We start from the raw sequence: 19983 nt of genomic DNA on the forward strand, positions 1-19983 counted from the left end.
TTTGTTTTTTTTCACTTAACCATGCACAGGTACATGTGAAACATGGCATGAAGATGCAGTAGATAGCACAGTGGAAGTGTTAAAGAAACTTTAAATAACTTGTGTAAATGAGCAAACAAAATGTTTTGGAATTTGATTTTATTAATAAAAGATATTTTTACTCAGGCTAAAAATGTAGATATTCCTATACTTTATTCTCAATTTATTGTCATGTTTTGCTATGAATTTAACTAATTTCTCTATTAGGAGATCTTCAGAGCTCTGTACAATTCATTACTTAATGAAAACATCAGAGCTTCCATTATAGATAGTTTTAAGTTGAACATAGTTCTTGATGCTGTGATGAATGGTAGATTACTCCACTATCACTCCTTAGCAACCTGGATTTTTTTCCCAATTCTTATTACATTAATATTTCTTCTTATAAAGAGCTTGCAAGGACAAACTTCCAAAAATCAATAGATCTAATGTGGCATAATTTTACAGGAGGTGGAGACTTGCAACTAACATGGACAATTGACTTCCTTTTATAAAGAAGCAATTTTTGCAGAATTTAACTGAAAAACAGAAGAGTGAGCCTGGCACAGTTGTTTCCACATGAAGTACACTTGATTCTGTTCCCAAGATCATGGCATTAATTTCTGGTACCTCCTGTTACTAGCGTTGTTATTTAAGACTTTTTCTTCAGGGCAGCAACTCATTATTTACAAAGGATGAAGGTAGGGAGCGTCTTAAAGCTGTGTGTGTGGGAAGTTATCCTTTAAAAGAATTGTTTGTGGATAAAAAGCTGGGAACTTATCACTAAAGGCCTTCCTTTGTTACTCCTTGTGCTTTGATTTTTGTGTTTAAAATAAGTTTTTGTTAAATAGAAAAAAAATCTCAGTTCTCAGTTCTGGAATTTTCACTTTTCCAACAAAATGGTGGGTTTTATAGGAAAAACAGATGATTGCAGGGTGTATTTTCTTTTTGTTTTTAATTTTGTGATAAGTTCAGCTTTCTTTCAGGAAAAACAGAGCTTGTTTTATAAGCAATTGTGTAACAGGAACTGGGGGTGGGAGGGAGATGATAAATGTGAAAGGCTACGCAGTGCTTTGGTGTCAAAGCAGAGAGGTTTGTTCTAATCTAATTCTGACTTCTTGCAGAGGTACTAGATGGCAAGCATGGCTTTCTAACTTTGCACCTTTCTTTAATGAGCTCTCTTGAGTGTGTTCTGAAAATGTGCTAATTCAGTGATTGTCAATTGTATTTATACTGAAGTTTTTATCAGCACTCTGATAACTGGATAATTAAATGAAGCCCAGGCATTTATAACTCTTAGATTTATTTTCTAATTTACATTTTGCATTAGCTTTCAAATGTATCCTCTTGCATTTTGTCAGTGATGCTTAAATACCAGTAACACTGAGGTGTAAATAATAATACTCTGGTAGGGTGCAAGGACCCTCTAATATATTTACTGCTGGAAAAGTATGAAGGAATTGCTGTTCATTAACAGGACTCCTGAAAACTAACTTGGAAGAATGCATAATGCCAGGATTTACCATGCTCACGTGGGATTTTTAAAATGACCAGCCTCAAAGTGGCCCTCATTGGTTTCACTGTGATTTTACAGGAGTACTTTGTGTAATTCTGAAGATCTTATTTTTGGCCGTGATGCTGGTTGAAGTTGTGAATGAAAACCGCTTCTCATTTGCTAGAGATGACAGAGGACTAGCATAAGAGGAGTGGTACAGAAGGGCGGTATGGCAATCAAATGCTCCTTGCTTCTTCGGAAGGAGGCAATAATGAAGCCAGTGGATTTGATACAAAAGGTTTTCGGTTTGGTTTGTTTCCTACCACGTACACTCAAGGTGAACATTTTGCTACAGAATGTTGTGGATGTTAAAAGCTGACGAGTTCAAAGGGAGGCAGGACAAGCTCACAGAAGAAAAACGTGCGTGTTTCTAGGTCAGATGTTTGTTTGTTCAGTAAGTCTGAGATGCAAGTGATGAAGAGGGGAAGCCCGGCATGCCCCTCCTGCTGTTATCTTCTTCCCCAGATATCCAGCTTTGGCCACTGTTGGAGGAGCACGATTGTAGATTAGGTGCATGTCTGGGCTTTGGCCCAGTACAGCCATTCCTATCTTCTGCTTGCTCTAACGAGCTCTTTTTCCAGCTGCATTTCTATAACTGAAGTTACTTAAGAAATAAAAGGTTGGATGTTGATTCCAGTTACAGATTTCTCGCTTCCCTGATGAATCTAGTTTTTAAGCCCTTCTAGATGAAAAATATAAATAAATCTGACTTGGTATTGGTCCTACGTTTCTTTGAATGTCCAAGGTGTGTATACCAAAGGAGACAAATTTTTACACTTAGTCTGTTCCTCAGAAAGCCAGAAATTCAGATTTCAAGCTGAATATTAAGTTTAAAAGGGGAAATCTTTTGTTTTTTTTTGAAATAATAAGCTGAAGTAAATCAGATTTCTGATAGACTTTTTTTCCATGTCTTTTGGAGCAGACTGTTCATTATCTAGTGAGCAGCTGCTGCCTGCCTTCTTTCTGATCCACAAAGACTTGAAGTTAACTAAATTTTCACTACTTTTATTATCCTGGTAAGTAGGTAGTATCTGCACTCTGTAGATGAAGTAACTAGAATACAAAGAAATCTGCAAGTTACAGTCCTAAAAAATGAACTCCTAAACCTCTGCATAGCCATATGAGTAAAAATAATGCACTTTTAGCACGTACTGGATGCAGTGTATTGTCAGATGCTCAGGAGCTCTGACATTGTAAGACATTTTTATTTAAGATGCCGTGGCACAATTAGCTTAACTCCTCATCTAGATTTAAATTTTGGCATTGTCTGTTGCCAGAGAGACAGCAGAGTTGGTATCAAAAGCAGGATTAGACTGAAGGAGTGCAGCTGTTCAGGAGAGTGGAAGTGTTGCTCCATCCATGGCTCTCCAGGTTAATCTTCTTGCAGAGCTGTAAAAGGAGGAGAAAACCTCATCCAGTCCTGATGAGCTTGTAGTTTGGTTTTATATCAGCTTTTTCTGGGAGGTACAGGTTTGCTTCCCTTCTTCTGAACTGCTTAGATCAGGAATTTCTCAAGTCACAGATTCTCTGAATTACAGATGTTCCTCTTCTGTCTTTTTCTTTTCCTGTGGCAAGAGTGAAGTATGTTCGGTAATTAAAAACTCAAAGCCTTTTCACACAGTTTTGAGGTAGCAGGCCGTTAGCTGATGGGAAAGCTGCTGTGCTGTGCTAGGGCAAAAAGCAGAAGCTACTGCCCCAGAGAGCGAGTGCAAGGCAGAAAAAAAACCCTCTTCATGCTTCCCTAGGCTTTCTGAACTAAGAGGAAAGTCTGGTTCAAAGGGCAGCACCCAAACACGTTACTTTCATCATCTTGTTCTGCTTTCAAGTCCAGTGATTTTTTTGGGGGTAGTTTTGTAATCTCAGCAGGAGCAGCTTCCTTCTGCCAGGGTGAGGCTCCAGTGGTGCTCGTGGCTGCAGTGCAGGGATGCTACTGGACGGGGTGTCACTGCCACGCGCGGCATGAGCCATAGTCTAGACATGGAGCCCAAGAGCTTTAAAGCCTTTGGAGGGGATCAGGAAGGAGATGATTAAATGCCATTCACCCTCAGAACAAACCAGCTCTGTATAAAAATTCAACTCCTCATCATACTTCTTGCTGCGTGCTTGTGGTGTCAGTGGTGGCACCTAGGCAGTCATCCCTGTCACTGATGGTAGGTGCTTCCACGGGGTTGTTGAAACGCAGCATCTCTTCTCAGAACAACTAAGAAAGGAAACCCTGAAGTTTATCAAGTATGAGAAGGATATAAAACTGACTGCAAACACTGATAACAAAAAGCTTTTTTTACCATTCCAACTACTAAACAGGCTCTTCAAAACAGATGTGTATCTGACTTTCGAACTTCGGATTTCTCAGTGACTTCTTGTATAGGAATCATACTGGATTTCTACTCAGTGGTTCTTCTCATGCATTTTTCTGAAGTCAGATACGAATCAGGAGAGTGTAGGACTCCCAACTAGGAGCATTGCCTGTTTTAAGATATTAGCATAGACTTAAATATCTACCTATCTTTGTAGTTTAGCTTATACTGTTTGAATTTTCCTTTCACCAGTCGTACAGAGAATGAATTTCTAATTTAGTAGCATTTGAAATCTATCAATTTCTAGTAGCCTCAGTAACTCAAGTTTTCCAATAGTAGTATTCAATGTAAAAATGACTTGTAACAGTTAAGCAAAAGTATTGCGCTAGAAGTAAACTCAGACAGTACATCATATATTCTGATAGCCCAATATGCATTTTCTCCAACATTGAGTCATTCTTCCATATAGTGCCCTGAAGTAAAAGTGCCTCAGAGTACTGTATCTGTGGTGCAACTGACTGCCATAAATCTAAAATATAACTTCATTTTAATTTAGCTCTTCACTCCATTGTCCTTGGGGAGGAAAACCCGACACTTCTACCTTTTAAATATTTATTTAATTTTAGTGTTAAATTAATTTAGAGGAATATGTACAGTGTTCTAATAACTGAGAAACATACATAGCAGGACACTTAAAAATACTCTTTTGTATTTATATTCCTGTTTGTAACAGTAATATACATAGACTTCTCCTTTTACATTGGCCTTGATTTTACAGTGTCTCAATTTTGCCAGCACGTAGTCTCAACTAACTTTATAAAAATAAAGTTCACAAGAAAATAACATCAGAAATTTTAAATGCTAATGTTAAAAAGCCAAAATATTTCTTGGGCATGAAGCTTGAGAGGAAGGCTCATTCTGAACATTACTGTCTTGAATTTCTTTATGGGACACCAAATAGTTTCCTGAAAGAAATATTTTAGCTAACGTGCATACTCATTCCTAGTCATCAAGGGTTGTGTCTTTTTAATAACAATATGGTCTCTTGGGATGGAGTTACCTTACTTGGAGGATGTTATTTTGCTTAAAATTTGTGTTGAGTTGAAGAACTTCTCAGAAGAGAGTTTAATGAAGTGGTACTGTACTTAAAAGCACCAGCTTCAGTCATCAGAGGTTATTTTTGTTATAATTACACAGACATCTGAGACAGAGGTGAGAAGAAAAACCAGTTTTTCTGAGTTGTTTCCAGATGCCCTAAACTACTCAAAGCTTTAATTTCTTTATGGAGTAAGGCTTGTGGAGAAGGAATACATTCTATCAGATAAGTGGAGAAACAGTAGTCTTTTTTTTCCAGATCTGAAACAGAAACAGCAGTCTTTAAAGCAGAAACAGCAGTCTTTAAAGCTGAATGTGTTGAGAATGAATTGTTTTTGAGGTTAAAGTAAGCACGTGAATTGTTTAGGTAATCTGGGAGAAAGCATAGTTTGGGCCTGTGGAGAAAAAAGGGATATTAGTGGAAGGGGAGATAACTAATCTGTTGGTTTTTGGGGAACAGGCAACAGACAGGTAATTTATTACTTATGGAAGATGGCTAACTGGGGAAGGGCAGGTACAGGAGAAATGAAGATCTTGTTAGCACAGTGATCGAAGCCTTTTACAATGAAGGAAGTTGCTGGGAGAAAAAAAAGGGATTAGGAGCAAGGGAGAGGGAAGAGGAAATTTGAAAGCAGGCATGCTAGCTGTAATTACATGACCAATATGATCGGTAAGTGGATTCTGCATTGTAAACCAACTAGTTTCGCCCCCCTGTCCTCAGTAACTTGGAAACCGATATAATTGTTTAGAACGAGCAGTTAGGCTAATTTTAGAAGTGACCTGGTTTCTTATTTGTTTTTTGACTTGACAAACTAGTCTTTGGACTTTGGTAGCGTAGGCTGAAAACAGAAGTTCGTTTTTAACATAAATACAATAAAAACAGATGTCTGATGTAAGTTATTAAAGTATTTTCTGTGTACTATTATGCTTAACACTTATTCATATCATAAACTTTTCTGATGTAAAGGAGGAGTAACATTTACAGATCAGGATATATTTTCACAGCTGAAGAAATGTGCAGGCTTCTAACTCCAGTTTAGTCCCAGCAGTTTCTAATGCAGTTTATTTTGGAGAGTCACTGTCAAATATTTTCATTTTTATGGTCTGAAGGCTGTGTTGAATAAAGTTTTCTGAAACTGGCATCTCGGAGAACCTGGTATCACGTGTTCTAGTGAGCCTGTTACTTTTTATCGAATTTTGAATTGTATCCGAAGTGAAATAATACACTATTGGGTCAAAACAACAGTTTGAGACGGCGATGCACAGGGTGACAGGGTACATAGTCCTGACCGCGGTTACCACCGAACAATTAATCCACGTCTGCGTTCTCATGAGAGAGTAAAGTATTAAGGTAATGTTATAAGGCACAAAACAGGAGCAGAATATCACCAGGTGGACAAAAATCATTTTGAGTACCTTTTTCTTGCTTAATTTATTCCGACTTAACGTAAGGGGTTTGTTCAGCGTTCGTAGGACCATAGTAGAACAGGTCACGTTCACGATGAGTGGAATGAAAAATCCCACTATTTCAATGAAGATAACAATTCTGGATAGGTAAGTTTTCCAGGTAGCCTCTGGAAAGTTTTCAAAGCATGTTCTTTGTTCGGTGTTATTCCGGAGGTTTGTAGACTGAAAAAAGCTTGCCGGTGTGCTCCCTGCTAACACTGTTATCCATACTACAGCACAAACGATTTTTGCATTTCTTTTGGTTCGAAGGGTCTTCGATTGAAACGGGTAAACTATAGCTAGAAAGCGATCTACGCTTATGCAGGTCAAAAACAAAATGCTCCCGTACATGTTCGTATAAAACAGTGTGACAGAAATCTTGCAAAGAATGTCTCCAAAGGGCCAGTTTCTTTCCGTAAAGTAATAAATCCTGAAGGGCAATGTAAACACAAAAAGCAGATCAGATATTGCTAAATTAAGCATGTATGTGGTAGTCTCATTTCGCACTTTTAACGTAAAAGTGAAAATGTAGATAGCAACGCAGTTTGCTATGAGGCCAAGAACAAATACCATGCTAAAGATACATCCGTATAAAGTATATTTAAAGGAGTCCTCAGTGGAACAATTAGAGCTTACCATTATAATGGTATATTTAAAATACAAGCCTGGCTTCCTGTGGTTCAAAGCCTTCTCTGGTATTTTTATTTCAACTTTTCAAACTTCAAGTGAGAGATTGTAGGTGTGTGTCCTGGGTGCTCCGATGAGCTTCAGTTTCTCCTCAGCTTCAGCGAAGCGGTGACAGTGGCAGGGTGCATCTCCTGCAGTAACCCCCGGGACATCGCTCTTCTCTTCCCACAGCTACTGTAATCAGCCAGCTTTTCAACATAAAACCTCGTAGTTGCAGCAGAGGTGGCTGTCCCCAGGCTTGCTTTTAGCTCCCTTCTTCCCCTGCCTCCATCTGATGAAGGACTTTCTGTCTCATTCTGCAGCTCGTGTCGTCCCAGCCTCCTTCTTCTAAACTGAAGTAACCAGCAAAAACGTAGGCTTCAGAGGACGATTTCCCAGGCTCGGTGAAGCGTAGGCGCTGCCATGTCTCCCTTCTCACAGCCTTCTTTCTGCGGAAGGAGCTTCTCAGCTTGGCTGAGGGCTCGCCGCGCCACGGGCGGGAAGCGAGAGCAGGACGGCAGCGGCACCTGGGTGCTTGGGCGGCTCTTGCCTCGCCTCAGTGCCCGGCCTTCTCCTCGCCCCGCCTGGCCCAGCCTCCGGGTGCGGAGGGCAGGGAGAGCTGGCCCCCTTTGTAGCGTCACATCACGGGGAGGAGAGGCCAGGCTCGCCGGGGAAGGGTTTCGCTTGGGGCTGCCCGCCCGCCCCGCGTCTCTCAGCGCTGCCGCCGGGTCCCTAACTCCTCCTGCGCCCGCCCAGGGGTGCTCTGCGTGCGGCGTGGAAGCTGGGAAGTCTGGCTGCAAAATCTTGCTTTGGTTGTGGGGAGGCTTTTCTGCGTCAGAATAGCTCTCACGCCTAAAAGTTAGTTTCGTTCTTTGTCAGAGGTGGTAGCAAAAGAGGGGTTTTCTGTTTTATGTAGGATTGAACTAAGCTTACGTTTTTGGAAGATCGTCTTTCCTTGTAAGAGACTGCGTGTTTAACCACCAAAAATCAGCTGAGTAGCCCTGTCTAGATTTCCCTCAGTACGCCAGTACGTTCCTCACGAGGGACAGAGTAATACCAGTAGATAATTAAATAATTTCACCTCCTGATTTACTCAGAGGGAGAGGTACGGGGTGATGCCCTGGGGGTTGCTCCGGGACATTCCCACAACTGAGATGTGTTGCAGTGGGAGGAGAAACTCCTAATCTGTGCTAGGAAATATGTCTCAAACTTATTTCTAATAGGCACAGATAGCACTTGTTACAGAGTAGATTTCAAACATTTATTTTTTTATGGGAAAAGCATTTTTCTCTGGTACCTAAGCACAGAACTAATACGCTCTACCAAAATAAATACTGCACTATTCAGTTGGTTTTGATAAATTAATGGGGCCAGTTATCACACATGCATGAAATATTCACATTAGTCGCTGAGTAATGAAACGAAAACATGTTGTAACTAATTAAATTAAGTAAATTTTTTTTAAAAAAGCAGCTCTTACTGCCTTTAGGGGCAGATAAGAGATAAATCTCAGTTTAGACAGACTCATTTATTTAACATCAGCTTGGAGAGACACTCTGACTTCTGGCATCAAAACCAGTATATTTCAAAGTCTTTGAAAAACAAACCTCTTCATATCTGGCTGGGTGGCGTGGCTCTTTTGAACGAGATTTTAATCAGCTGTACATAAGCAAGGCTCTGCTAGGCAGAAATTGTCTAGTCTCTTGTAAAGGAGAGAAAATAATACCCTCCACAGGGTTTTGGCTTAGTTTCTTAACGCAAGGTACCTCAGACAAAATTCAGAACAGTGCTAAAATGGGTCTCGTGTATTTTGTTTCAGGTTAGCTTCAGTGAAACCCTTTCACCTTGATTTGGAGGTGAAGTCAAGCAGTTTCACTTCAGACTTCAGTAGGCCATAACCACTAGACATGTATTTTAAAAATATTTTTGAAATTCATAACTGTAAAGCAAGGTATGTTTTCCACTTCCAAGTTGGCAAGAAATGAAAAGGTGAGCCTGGCAGAGTCTCTTGTGTGTCTAGCTCAATTCACAGTTTAACATAAAGTTACCTTTCCTGGCTTTCCCTCACAAAAGTAGTTGTAACACATGGTTGAATGTTGATTCCATTCCTGGCAGCCTTGTGTGAATAAAAGGTGGTTTTGTTTTTTTCCAATGTGTCCTGCATCAGGCCATAGGAGCTCTATACTCAATTTTCCTACTCTGACTTGTCTTTTTTTTTTCCTCAGGGAAAGCTGTGGGGCTGTTTCAGTTGCTAAAATCCCCGCAGTATGGGAATTTGACGTATGTCAAAACCTCAAGTGAAAACTCATCTTTAGAGGTAGAAACAAATAGAAATGAATAAGTCTCTCTTTATTCATCAGTTCTTAATTTTCCATTTGAGCTGAGATGTGGGTGTGAAGAGAAAGGATGGGGATATGTGTAACCAGAGGTGCTGTAAATTTTGCCACATTAAATATATTTTGGAGCAATTGTGAAAGTGCATTTTCAGCCTGCAGTTGGTTAGTCAGAGCCCCTGCCTGGTGACCATGCTTGTGCTCGTATCATGAACACGGGAACTTCTCAGAGCTGTAGTTTAGGGAATCAGGTACGTGCTTCTGCTGTCCTTGGGTAAGCTTGGGACTTCCCCTTGTACCTATTTGGTTGCTTTGCTATTAGCCCCTCACGCTAACTGAAGAAATAAGTGATACTTGTATTCTTCCAAAAATAGCATTCAGCTGCAGGGCTTCTCCACCTGCAGAAGAAAACTTGAAAAGCCCAAGTTGACAGGTTTTGACTTCGTATCATGTTGCAGTGAATGGGTATGTGACTGAGCAGGCAGTCTGACTCATTTTCTCTTTATTGTCAAAATTTGTATGGCAGAAGGGGACGGCATACCCCTTTCCTTAAATTAAACGTGACTGATGGTTATCAAATACTGTTTGAATTTGCATTCCAGCCTGCTCGTATGCTTCTCTGTGCGAATGAACCTCCGCTAGGACAGCCTGCGTTGGAGTCCGCAGGAGCCTTCGTCTGGCTGAGAGCCAGTGCTGGCTGGGAGGAAAACTCATCGCGTGCTCTCAAGTTTCAAGCTGTTGCGCTCCATGCTGTCAGATTTGGAAAACCCTAAAGCAAGCTCCAGCACTGGGAGGGGAAAAAAAAAGTACATTAGTTATTATGGAGGAAGAATTCACATAGTAATGACCTTCCTTACCCACCTTTGCTGCCGGCAAACTTCCCTTTGGCATGGGCAGGTGGGGGTAGGCAGGAGGAAACAGCTGCAGGGAGGGCCCTGTATGCTTAGGGCTTTTATTTTCCCCAAAGGAAATGATGCTGCCACTGAAGGGAGATGTGTATTTAAGTCTGTCTGCTTTTCCAAAGTAGAGACAAGAATGAGTTAGGACCTACCCTCTGTTGCTAGTGCTGCATGAGGACCCCTTAAATTCAGGAGTCCAAGTTGAATGGCAAAGAAATGTTTCACTGAAATGAAACAAATATTTGAAGGCTTTCTAAACTTCTGGAGTTCTTCTGACCAGTGTTGCACGTTCGTCTAGTGTTGTTCAAGTCTTCAGTGCTGGAATCATGCAGAAATCACAGTCAGCAGTGAAATGAATTCTGAACTCATGAATTGCACTGATGCTAGGAATAAATGTTCTGACTTCTTTTAGAGAAAAAACAAGGGCAGTATCAGTAACATAGTAACATCACGAACCCTGGCAGGATCCTATTTTACTTGCCCTAAGTGTTCCTTGCTATTTATCTATTCATTTTCATGGGGTAGTGATGATTTCTGAAGCATTTTTAGTCTATTTACTGGAGTTTCTGTTTGAGTGTGTGTGTGCATGTACAGGAAGGAATTTAACGGTTGAGACTGGGAGCCAGGAAGTCTGTAGCTGGCTGTGTCACAGATATTTGTTCTTTTCCAATCTTGGTAAAGTTTTCTGATTTTGTGCTTTAGCTTCACTCTGTGTAAGAGCTTGTTCACTTCCTTGCTGGGGTGTGAGGCTGTCTTAATTGTTAAAAACAGTTTGAAGTCCTTGGATGGAGAACACTTTATTAAATATGATATTGAGATAATTATAATGGCTAGCAAATTGGGTAAAAATGTAGTAAGATAAAATTTCTGTAGTTGTAGATTAGATCCCTGCCAAGTAAAAGGATCTATTCAAGGACTTCACTTGGTTCAACTGCATAATTATATAGCTACAGAGAAGGCAGGGCTGGCAATGAAACTGGGTTGTGGGGTTGGCTCACCAGAGGGCCGCGCTGCCGTCTGGAGGGACCTCAGCAGGCGGGAGAGGTGAGATGGGCTGGCAGCAATCTCGTGAAGTCTGCCATGGAGAAGTGCAGAGCATCCTGTACCTAGGGGGGAGCGACCCCAGGTACCAGGACGGGCTGGGGGCACCCAGCTGGGAAGTAGCTCTGCAGCAAAGGGACCTGGGGGGCCTGAAAATTCTGTTTTTTTCCTTTAAAAAAAAAAAAACAACAAACACAGGACCACCAAAACCAATCACCAGTGTAGTAGACAAGTCTTAAAATGAGCATTATACGTTTAATGGTGAACAGATGATTTTTATCTTGTCAGACCAATACTGGATGACTGTTGTATAGCCAGCAGAAGACTCCTTCATATCAGGAAACTGATTAGCTTGATGCAAATGAAACTACATATACCAATTACATGTAAAAGTTAAAACTGTAAACATTTTCTGCTGAAAGATGGACTGACTGATTATAACCAGTTTTCTGGATTACTTTTTCTTTTACTAGCTATGTTCTGATACATAGATGCAAAAAGTCTTAAATATCCTTAAAAAAAAAAAAGGCAGCAAGCTAAAGTGTTTGGGCTGTGAAATTCTTGGGTTCTCCAAGTTAAAATAATTTGTGTGTAATGGCTTAAAAAGGAAGAAGGAAGCTCAGAATAAAGTAAGAGTTCTTCGTTCCTGTATAGCTGAAATGCTTCTCTCTTCTATTTGTGTTTCCTTTATAGGAAGCACAGCTCTTCCTTTCTTGCTTACAAAAAGAGGAAACGGTTTCTCTCCTTTTGTTTAATTTTAGGCTGCTGGAGTCCTTTTTGTGTTTTCCTCCACCTTTTGGATTCATGGAGGGAGGGCTTCTTAGACCCAAATATCAGTATAGCAAAGGTAGTTTGTTGTTGCAGTGTCTTTGGACAACTCAAGCGTAATGGATTGCTGTGGTTCTTTGTTCTTAAAAATATGTGCAGTGATTTTGCCAACCGTACTTTAAAAATGCCACTTTTAGTCAAATTCTAGGAGCGTAGGGCAGTGTATTTCAGTTTGAAACACTTCTTCACAACAGTTTTGGTATGCCCATGTACGAATAAGCAGTTTTTGAACCACTAGTTACGTACAATCTCTTGCTGTTTCCTGTACTGTCCTTTATACCTAATATCATAAAGAGAAGTAGTCTACCGAGAACATATTTTTATTACAGAATACTATGTAAAAGCTGACATAAGTGGAAAGGAAAACCAATGTGTGGTGGTTAATCACTTCTAAGTAACTAAGAGGCAAACAAGTACATTACATTGCTTTTCTCTCGTAGCTGGGACCCCTTCTCCTTTGAAGTGGAGCTTCAAATCTCAAGTGCTGCTGTTGGGGCTGTGTTCAGGCTTCGCAGTACCTATTAGCATAATGTAATCCTTCATAAGACTACTCGAGGCTTTATAGATGCTCTAATTTAAAGGGGAAATTCTTAAGAGACTTAATGGGAAAATTGGAGAATCTTTCAAATGCTACTAATTTGACTTTTTTTTTCCCCTTGTTTCATTTTGATTTTGCATAAAAGGTTTCAGGAACAGGGTTGGCGGAAAATTTCCTGTGCTCTTTGATGGAGGAAAGTGCAGAACTATATCCTGGAGTATGTTGTACAAGCTCTGAAGATATTTTTAGAATATTTTATTTCAGAAAATATTGTATGCGTCCTCTGCTTACGCTTTAGAGCTTAATCTTGATGTTACTTGGTTTCTGTTGAGCACAGCTATTGTGACAGTAACTGAATTTACGGCGTCAGTTTTTTAAGGCACGTTATCTAAAATTTGGAAATAGTTTTCTCTAGCATTGATAGAAACATGCAGTGTCTAACAGCAAAAAAAAAAAAAGCTTTTATCTCAGAGTTCCAGTTACACTAATGAACACGTAAGGCTTACCTAGAATTATGTAAATGGTGTAGTGGGATATGCAGATTGGTTGTTTGCATTGTAAATACACACGAGCAGTTACAGCAGTGTTTTAGGCCACTAACAGATGACTGGTAAATATTTGCATAAGGGTTTTTGAGTTGCATTTTTTTGTGCAACTGATGAAAATCTTAGTTTTTGCTTATGTTCTAAAATATTTTGATGTGCAAAGTAAATTTTTTCTGAGAACTTGATTGTAAAGATATCTGAAAAGAGTAAGCAGTAACTTGGTAAAATATTGATGATATGTTGATAACATGTCAGTTGTTATCTGATACATTTAAAATCGTGCCCTCCACTTTTATCTGATACATGCAGCAATAGCAGGTAAGAAATGAAACATCTACTTAGCGCTCCGTGCCAGCCTTAATTCTTAATTTTTCATTTTCTGTAGTTATGAACAGTGTGTGTCTGTGTTAGGTCCCTAACAATTTAAGCTTCTACCTCTTTCTCACTCTAAGGGAGAAATTACTTTGCATGAAGAACAAAATTGCCATTTCTGTTGCATATTTAGAGGAGTTTAATGAGTCCACTTGGCTGTTGGTTTGTTAGGGATGGTGACGTTGTGAGCTGGTGGTTTAAAACAGGTATCCAGATATATCCTGAGGAGATGTTTGGAGCAGTTCTTTATAAATTAATTAAAGGAAATATCTTCAGGTCTTCACTAGTGAAGACAGTATGGAATCATCCTTTAAAGTGTGTTGGATATCAGACGATGACAACACGTAAGTAACTGCAGTTGGTAGTACAGTACGTTAGTAGGTGGTTAAACAACTTCAAATCTTTTCAAGCTTCAAGCTTTTGACTGAATGGTTTAAAGGGATGGACGTTTATCCAACCATTCTGCAAGTACAGCTGAAATCTTGTCGGTAGCTGAGATTTCTCTCCATTTTATATACAAGAAATAAGTAAAATGGCTTTCCCTAAGACTATAACATATTCTGGCACTACTCAAGTTTATACTTTCTAAACCATAGGATTAGAAATTCAGACTTTAACTGGAATTGGCTGAAATTTGCAAAACGTTTAATGACAAAAGTTGCATTCAAAATACTTTGCAAGTGCAGAAACACGACTTTGATGAAAGAAATAAAAAATCAACTGCCATAGTAAGCAAATCCTAGGAATGACGGAAAGGAAATGGAAGACGCTTCAGAAATTATTTTGGAAGCTTTTCCAAACGTACAGGATGAAATGGGGTAGGGCAGAACTTGTAGAAAGAAGATTATGATTTATTTAGTTTCTAAGATAATTGCTTGTTATTTTTCAGGTCTTTAGTTTAAGCTTTTGCCCAGCCTCTCTTCTTCTCTTGCCAGGACTGGGTTCCGTGTCAGGATAACTGGTATTTATCCGTGTAGGTCTTAAAGACATATTTCACTTCCATGCCAAATTACTTGCAGCCACCGGATCGAGTGCTTGCAGCCTCTTGCAGTTTTGACACAGCGGAGGCCTCTGCCTTTATACGAGAGGATTTTAACCTCTGCTTGTCAGCGGCAGCTCGAAGCCCGCAGTCACATTCCTGTTCTCTTCTGTAAAGGACAGCATTATGAAGCTATTGAAAGAATTTGTCATACTTGTTCTATAAGATTTATGTGCATTCATACAGTTTAAAAAAACATAGAATTAGTTTGCTTTCCTTCACAAAACTGGAATGTAAGAAGTTAGGGGAGAAAAACGTTTCGTAAGAGTTGTTCAAGCTGGTAAGCTAATTAGTATAGATAAATACTGACATGAAAATGCTTGTCTGGAGAGAACTGCTGCCAAAAAGCACAGCTCGGACTTGATTAACATGAGGAACGATTACTTTCTAAAGAAAGCGTAAGTCAGCAAATAACCTCTTTAAATTCTGCATCATAAGATCACTTAAATGATTATGTAGCATGTCATTAGTTCTGGTAAACAGTATTAGAGGTCCTTCAGCTGACTTTACCCATACAACTGCTCTTTTCCTCCCAGCCCATTTTTCTGAAGTTTGCTGAAACAAATTCAGTGCTTTATGAATTTCGTTGTTGCATTGCACACATCGCATTGCACACTTTTGGCAGTTACATTTTCAGTGTGACAATGAGGGGAGACGTACAAGGTAAGAATACATGTCAATGCTTTGGAGGAGGGACAAAGGATGTGCTTCTCACATGATTTTTTTTTTTCTGCTGATATCTTGGAAATAATGGAGTTGGACAATCAAAACCATTACAAAATAATGTAAATTAAAGACGACATTTTTTCCATCAGATAAGCATCTTCAAGGTCTTAAGCTTGGTTGAAAAGACATTTGTCATGACAGAACCGGTTTTTGTCATGTGAGTCTTTCTTAACAGACCTCCTGGAAGAGTTAAGCCATTCTGGGAGGTACTGGAGTGACCCTGTCAGAAGAGGGGAGACTGGGACCTCGCCCCTGAGCTCAGAAATCTGCATCGAGAGCAGAAGCTTGCCTCTGCAATTTCCAGAGAGCCATCCATGCAGTGGGGTGTAGGTTCCCCCAGGTACTTTTAGACCGCAAAAGTGCTCTGCTGAGTGAGGAAAATGACTTGGTTTAAAACTAATCCGAGCAAATATTTAATTTCCACAGTCGTATCTGTGCTAATGTTAAAGACCACAGAGGTCAGAGTGAGGTCTGGGTGGCGGCGGGCAGCATGCGCTGTCATGTGTACCAGTTGCTTATGTTTCTGGGTTTTGTCAAACTTTCTCAGCTGCTATCTGTGATGGTTTAGTGGTGTACTGATAGAGGTGAAAAAAAAGAAAACGTAGCCATGCAGGTCCTTCAAATCTGCGGTAGAAGCAGTAGTTTTGAAAGCTATTAGCTCCAGGTTTCAGTAGTTACCAGTTGCATCAACTTTTAAAGAAAAAAATGTTTGATATGAGGACGAGGGTAAGAATGAGCAGATTAAGTACCCATTATTTAGGAAAGACCACAAAGGTCCTACATCTGCTTACGAATGTTATCTTAACTGTGTACTTCTTGAATCCATTAGGTTCTCGTATTTCCGTGCACCAGGCAACCGAGGACATGGTTTTCATGATTAACTGAGTTTAAATGTGGGCTGTTGCTCAAAGCAATCAGACTGCCCTCCATTCAGTCCTGTTTCCTCTCCTGTGCTGTACGTATTTACGTGCGGTCCATTGAATGAGGAAAATGATTTGGTTTTATGCTAATCCTAACAAGCACATAATTGCCGTAGTCGTAGCTGTGCTAATGTTAAAGCAAGGGACAGAGCAGAAAGTGCAGATGCTCGAGTGCAGTTTAGAGAAGTACCAGCGCACTTAAACTGATTTAAGCCAACTGTGAAACTTTGCAGTGAGTGTTGTGGTGGGGTGTTAGACTTTGAGGCTTTCAAATTCCTTTTCTTTCTGCTCTTGGACTGATGTTAACTTAATATTGGCCATGCGATGCTTAGAAGCCTCTGCTAAGCTCCAGAGTGAGATCTGTGTTTCTGGTGTGGCACCCTATAATTTTTTTAATGTAAATGGCTTGAAATAGTGATATCTATAACATAGTAGAGAAAAATGTGTGCCTGATTTTTTCACAAAGGAAGATAAAAATGCACAGTAACACGGACATACTGCCCATCGTCGTGCTTTGCTGTTTGAGGTTGATAGAGGTGTGATTCAGGATAACAGCCAAACACCCAATCTGCTTCATTGAAGCTGCTGGAAGCTTTCTTACTGACGTCAGGGTGGTAGATGCTTTGAGCTGACAGTCCTCTCTATTGGTATCAGCTTCTATTTTCCTTGTCAGGTTAAAGTATACAGGCTCATGTCAAACCATCTAGACAGTTACAAAGCCACAGACAAATATACTGCAGGTACCTCGTGCAGTGTATGGTTAAAACCAAGACTAGAAAGTCAGCAGAGAGAAATTCAAGTTCAGTCTGTCAGTTGTGGATCTAACTTCAGGAATACCTCGATTTACACGCACTTATTTCATTGGAGGGTTATAGTAAAACTCATCTGCTGCTTTTGCTATGGCTTAGTGATACATTTGGTTCGGAGTAGGTGTAGAAAATGCACATAGAGTGACAAAAGAGGAGCTTATTAGATATGTAAGTTTAAAAAAAAAATACAGAAGTCTACTTTGCAGAACAAATACTGATTGGTTGTTGCAATTGAGTTGAGGTGCCTTGCATGAGATTTTCATAAATAGACACTTCTACGTAAGGCTCCTGTCTGCTGTTTTGGGGCACTTGTGGGTGCATGTTGGGCTGTAAGATGTTACATAATTGCTTTGATTTCTCTCACTTTATGTTTATTTTATATGCTTTTACTGATGTCAGTGAAGCTGCCCAAAACAGATACCACACCAGCCAAAAGCAGAAATAGGCATTTTCTCTACAGTGAAAGTAAAGGCAGTGAGTAAAATTGCATCCAAAACAAAGTCATTCCTTTACATTTGACAGCTATTTCCATGTGTTCTTTGCCTGTCTTCCTTTGAGGGAATAAAACACTGGAATGCACAGAACAATTTAAACATATCTAGAGTGAGTTGGTGTGAAAACGCTCTGCTTCCTTACCAGAAGCAAAGTGTTGAAATGTCAAGGTCAACTTGTATTTTTCAGTGTTCTTCTTATTCTTCAGATTTTCTGAAGCAGGAAGTTTTTCCTTATTTAAATGCAATAAAAATCTATGGTGGCCATGACCTGCTGATTTCATGGACGTTTTGCTTCTTTTAAGGTAATTCTCTCAGAGCTCACATTCGTAGTAAAGTTGATAAAATTTAATCTTTAAAAAGGTGAACCATTTCTGCCCTCCACCCTTTCTTAAGAAGGGTTTTCAGCTTCTGTTGGGAGGGGGAAAAAATGTGGGAGATCTGTGTAACTGGGGCTGAAACAGCTCATTTAATGCATTTGAGCATGCTGTGCTCAAACAGTGCATCTGCACTGTTCTTCCTGCATAGACCTGTCAGTCAGAATTCATTTTTAGTTGCTGTAGCTGTGCCAAAGGTTATAGGTGTTGCTGAAGTCTTCGTGCCTGGGAGAGGTAAGCTTTATTCCATGTCTATACAGCTTGAATGTGCAGAGCTTCAGTATTGAACAACATGCTTATTTTGCTAGGAAATAAGCAGAATAGAAAGTACGTGAAAGGTAGGTTTGGGAGAAATGGCTAAGCTGCAGTTTGGGTTTGTTTTTTCAAGTGCAAATAATAGGAGAAGCTGTAAAATTCAATGGGCTTCAGATTGCGTTTCTGTCCACATAATGTGTGACCTTTACACGTTTTGGAGTTGGAGAGCTAAAGGGAAATATTTTGGGAATCTTCTGTATGTCCGGTGGTTTAAAATTAATTATGGTGAGAGGATGCTTGTAAGTCATCCAAACTTGCCAAGCTCACAGAAAGTAGACAGCACCAAATTCTACATGGTTGTATGCAACTTCAGTAACAGTACTCAAATATTTTGATTAAATCATATGCAATGTTAGTTCACAGTGTGACCAGGGTTTAAAATTAGTATAATGCCTTCAAAAGCCTGATCAGTATGCTCCTATATTGAAGTTGCTAAAAGAGACACTGGATCTCGACTGTAAGACTCACAGGAAGAGTTGGAAATGCTCTTTGCTGGAAAACACGTTCACAAAATCTAGGCTTTCTGTGGGAATATATTTCATTGAGGTTTCTTGCAAGAAGGACAAATAAAAGAAGTATCTTTAGAAGCTAATTTCATTTTCCTGAAACTTCAGGAAGTAAAACTGGCATCAGAACACTTCAATTTTCTCGAAACAGGACCTGTAAAACGTAGCGGTTTCATCAGAAACATTGAAACCTGGGTTTTGTTCTGTTTAGAAATGACTGAGAATTTCTCACAAGGAAAAATCCAGAGAGCTTGAATATAAAAAGCATGTTGTTACCGAATAATTTGGCGTATTTCTTGTGGAAACAGCAAGATATTTGTAATTTAATGAGATCAGGGGAAACATAAGTTTTGATCATTTGATAATTTCATATACCTTGTCACCTAAGTCAGTTTTACTGCTTTGCTGATACACAGGCTTCACGTGTAATATAGCATCACTGCTTTATTATTTCAGGGAAAGTCACAGCATTCTTTTCTGTGTGCGCTGTAGTTTTTAATTAGATGCCAACAGAAATACAACCCCAAGATAAATGGTCAAGGAATGAACGCTGCACAGAGGAGGGAGAGAGCAGAGGCCATGCAAGTTTCTTGATTTCTAGAAACACATCTCCAAACACTCAGGAGTACCTGATTGTCAGAAAAAAAAAAGGCATGAAATTTGTTCAGGAAATTTGTCGCTTTTTTCAGGATATATTAATGTTTATATTTAGTCATTTTAATCTAAAAGGAGGGTCGTTTCCTCAGTACTCAAGTACCAAAAACCCAAGCCCCTTACTCCCATCTCTCAGCTGGTGGCCTTACTTCTGGGTCCCCAGTTAGGTGAGTGCTGGTGAGCCCTGCTGAAGCCATCCTCCTGAGGCACCTGGTTGTCCTCACCTTTCTCACAAGGAGCCTTGAAGTCCAGGTCTGGTTTTGGGTTTCAGAACGGGTGGGCAACGGGGGCTGCACATAGGAAAGCTGGATGCTGTGTGTGGGTCCTTCGCTGCACATCTGCATAGCACAAAGCCTCCCCATAGGGAGGGAAGTTTTTGCGCTGGTGCTATTCAAATGCGAAGGGGGGGATCTGGTAATCATATTTCAGAGAAAAAATATGGTGTCTTTGCCTTCTTGTTACTGTGATTTTAAAACTTGAATATGATTGATATTGCTGCCCCAAGTCCCTGTG

At 39.9% G+C, this 19983-nt stretch overlaps 2 protein-coding genes across 3 annotated transcripts in view; one reads left to right on the forward strand and one right to left on the reverse strand.

Moving 5' to 3' along the window:
* Window positions 1-19983, forward strand: part of RB1 (RB transcriptional corepressor 1) — an 82131-nt gene that overhangs the window by 38386 nt on the left and 23762 nt on the right. The window lies entirely within an intron of this gene.
* LPAR6 (lysophosphatidic acid receptor 6) lies at window positions 1311-9986 on the reverse strand. The gene has a single exon (XM_080594842.1). The coding sequence runs from the start codon at window positions 7048-7050 to the stop codon at window positions 6028-6030; it is 1023 nt and encodes a 340-aa protein (XP_080450968.1). The 5' UTR covers window positions 7051-9986; the 3' UTR covers window positions 1311-6027.

This window comes from Anser brachyrhynchus (assembly GCF_964034855.1).
Source record: "Anser brachyrhynchus genome assembly, chromosome: 1".
NCBI classification, from domain to species: Eukaryota; Metazoa; Chordata; class Aves; order Anseriformes; family Anatidae; genus Anser; species Anser brachyrhynchus.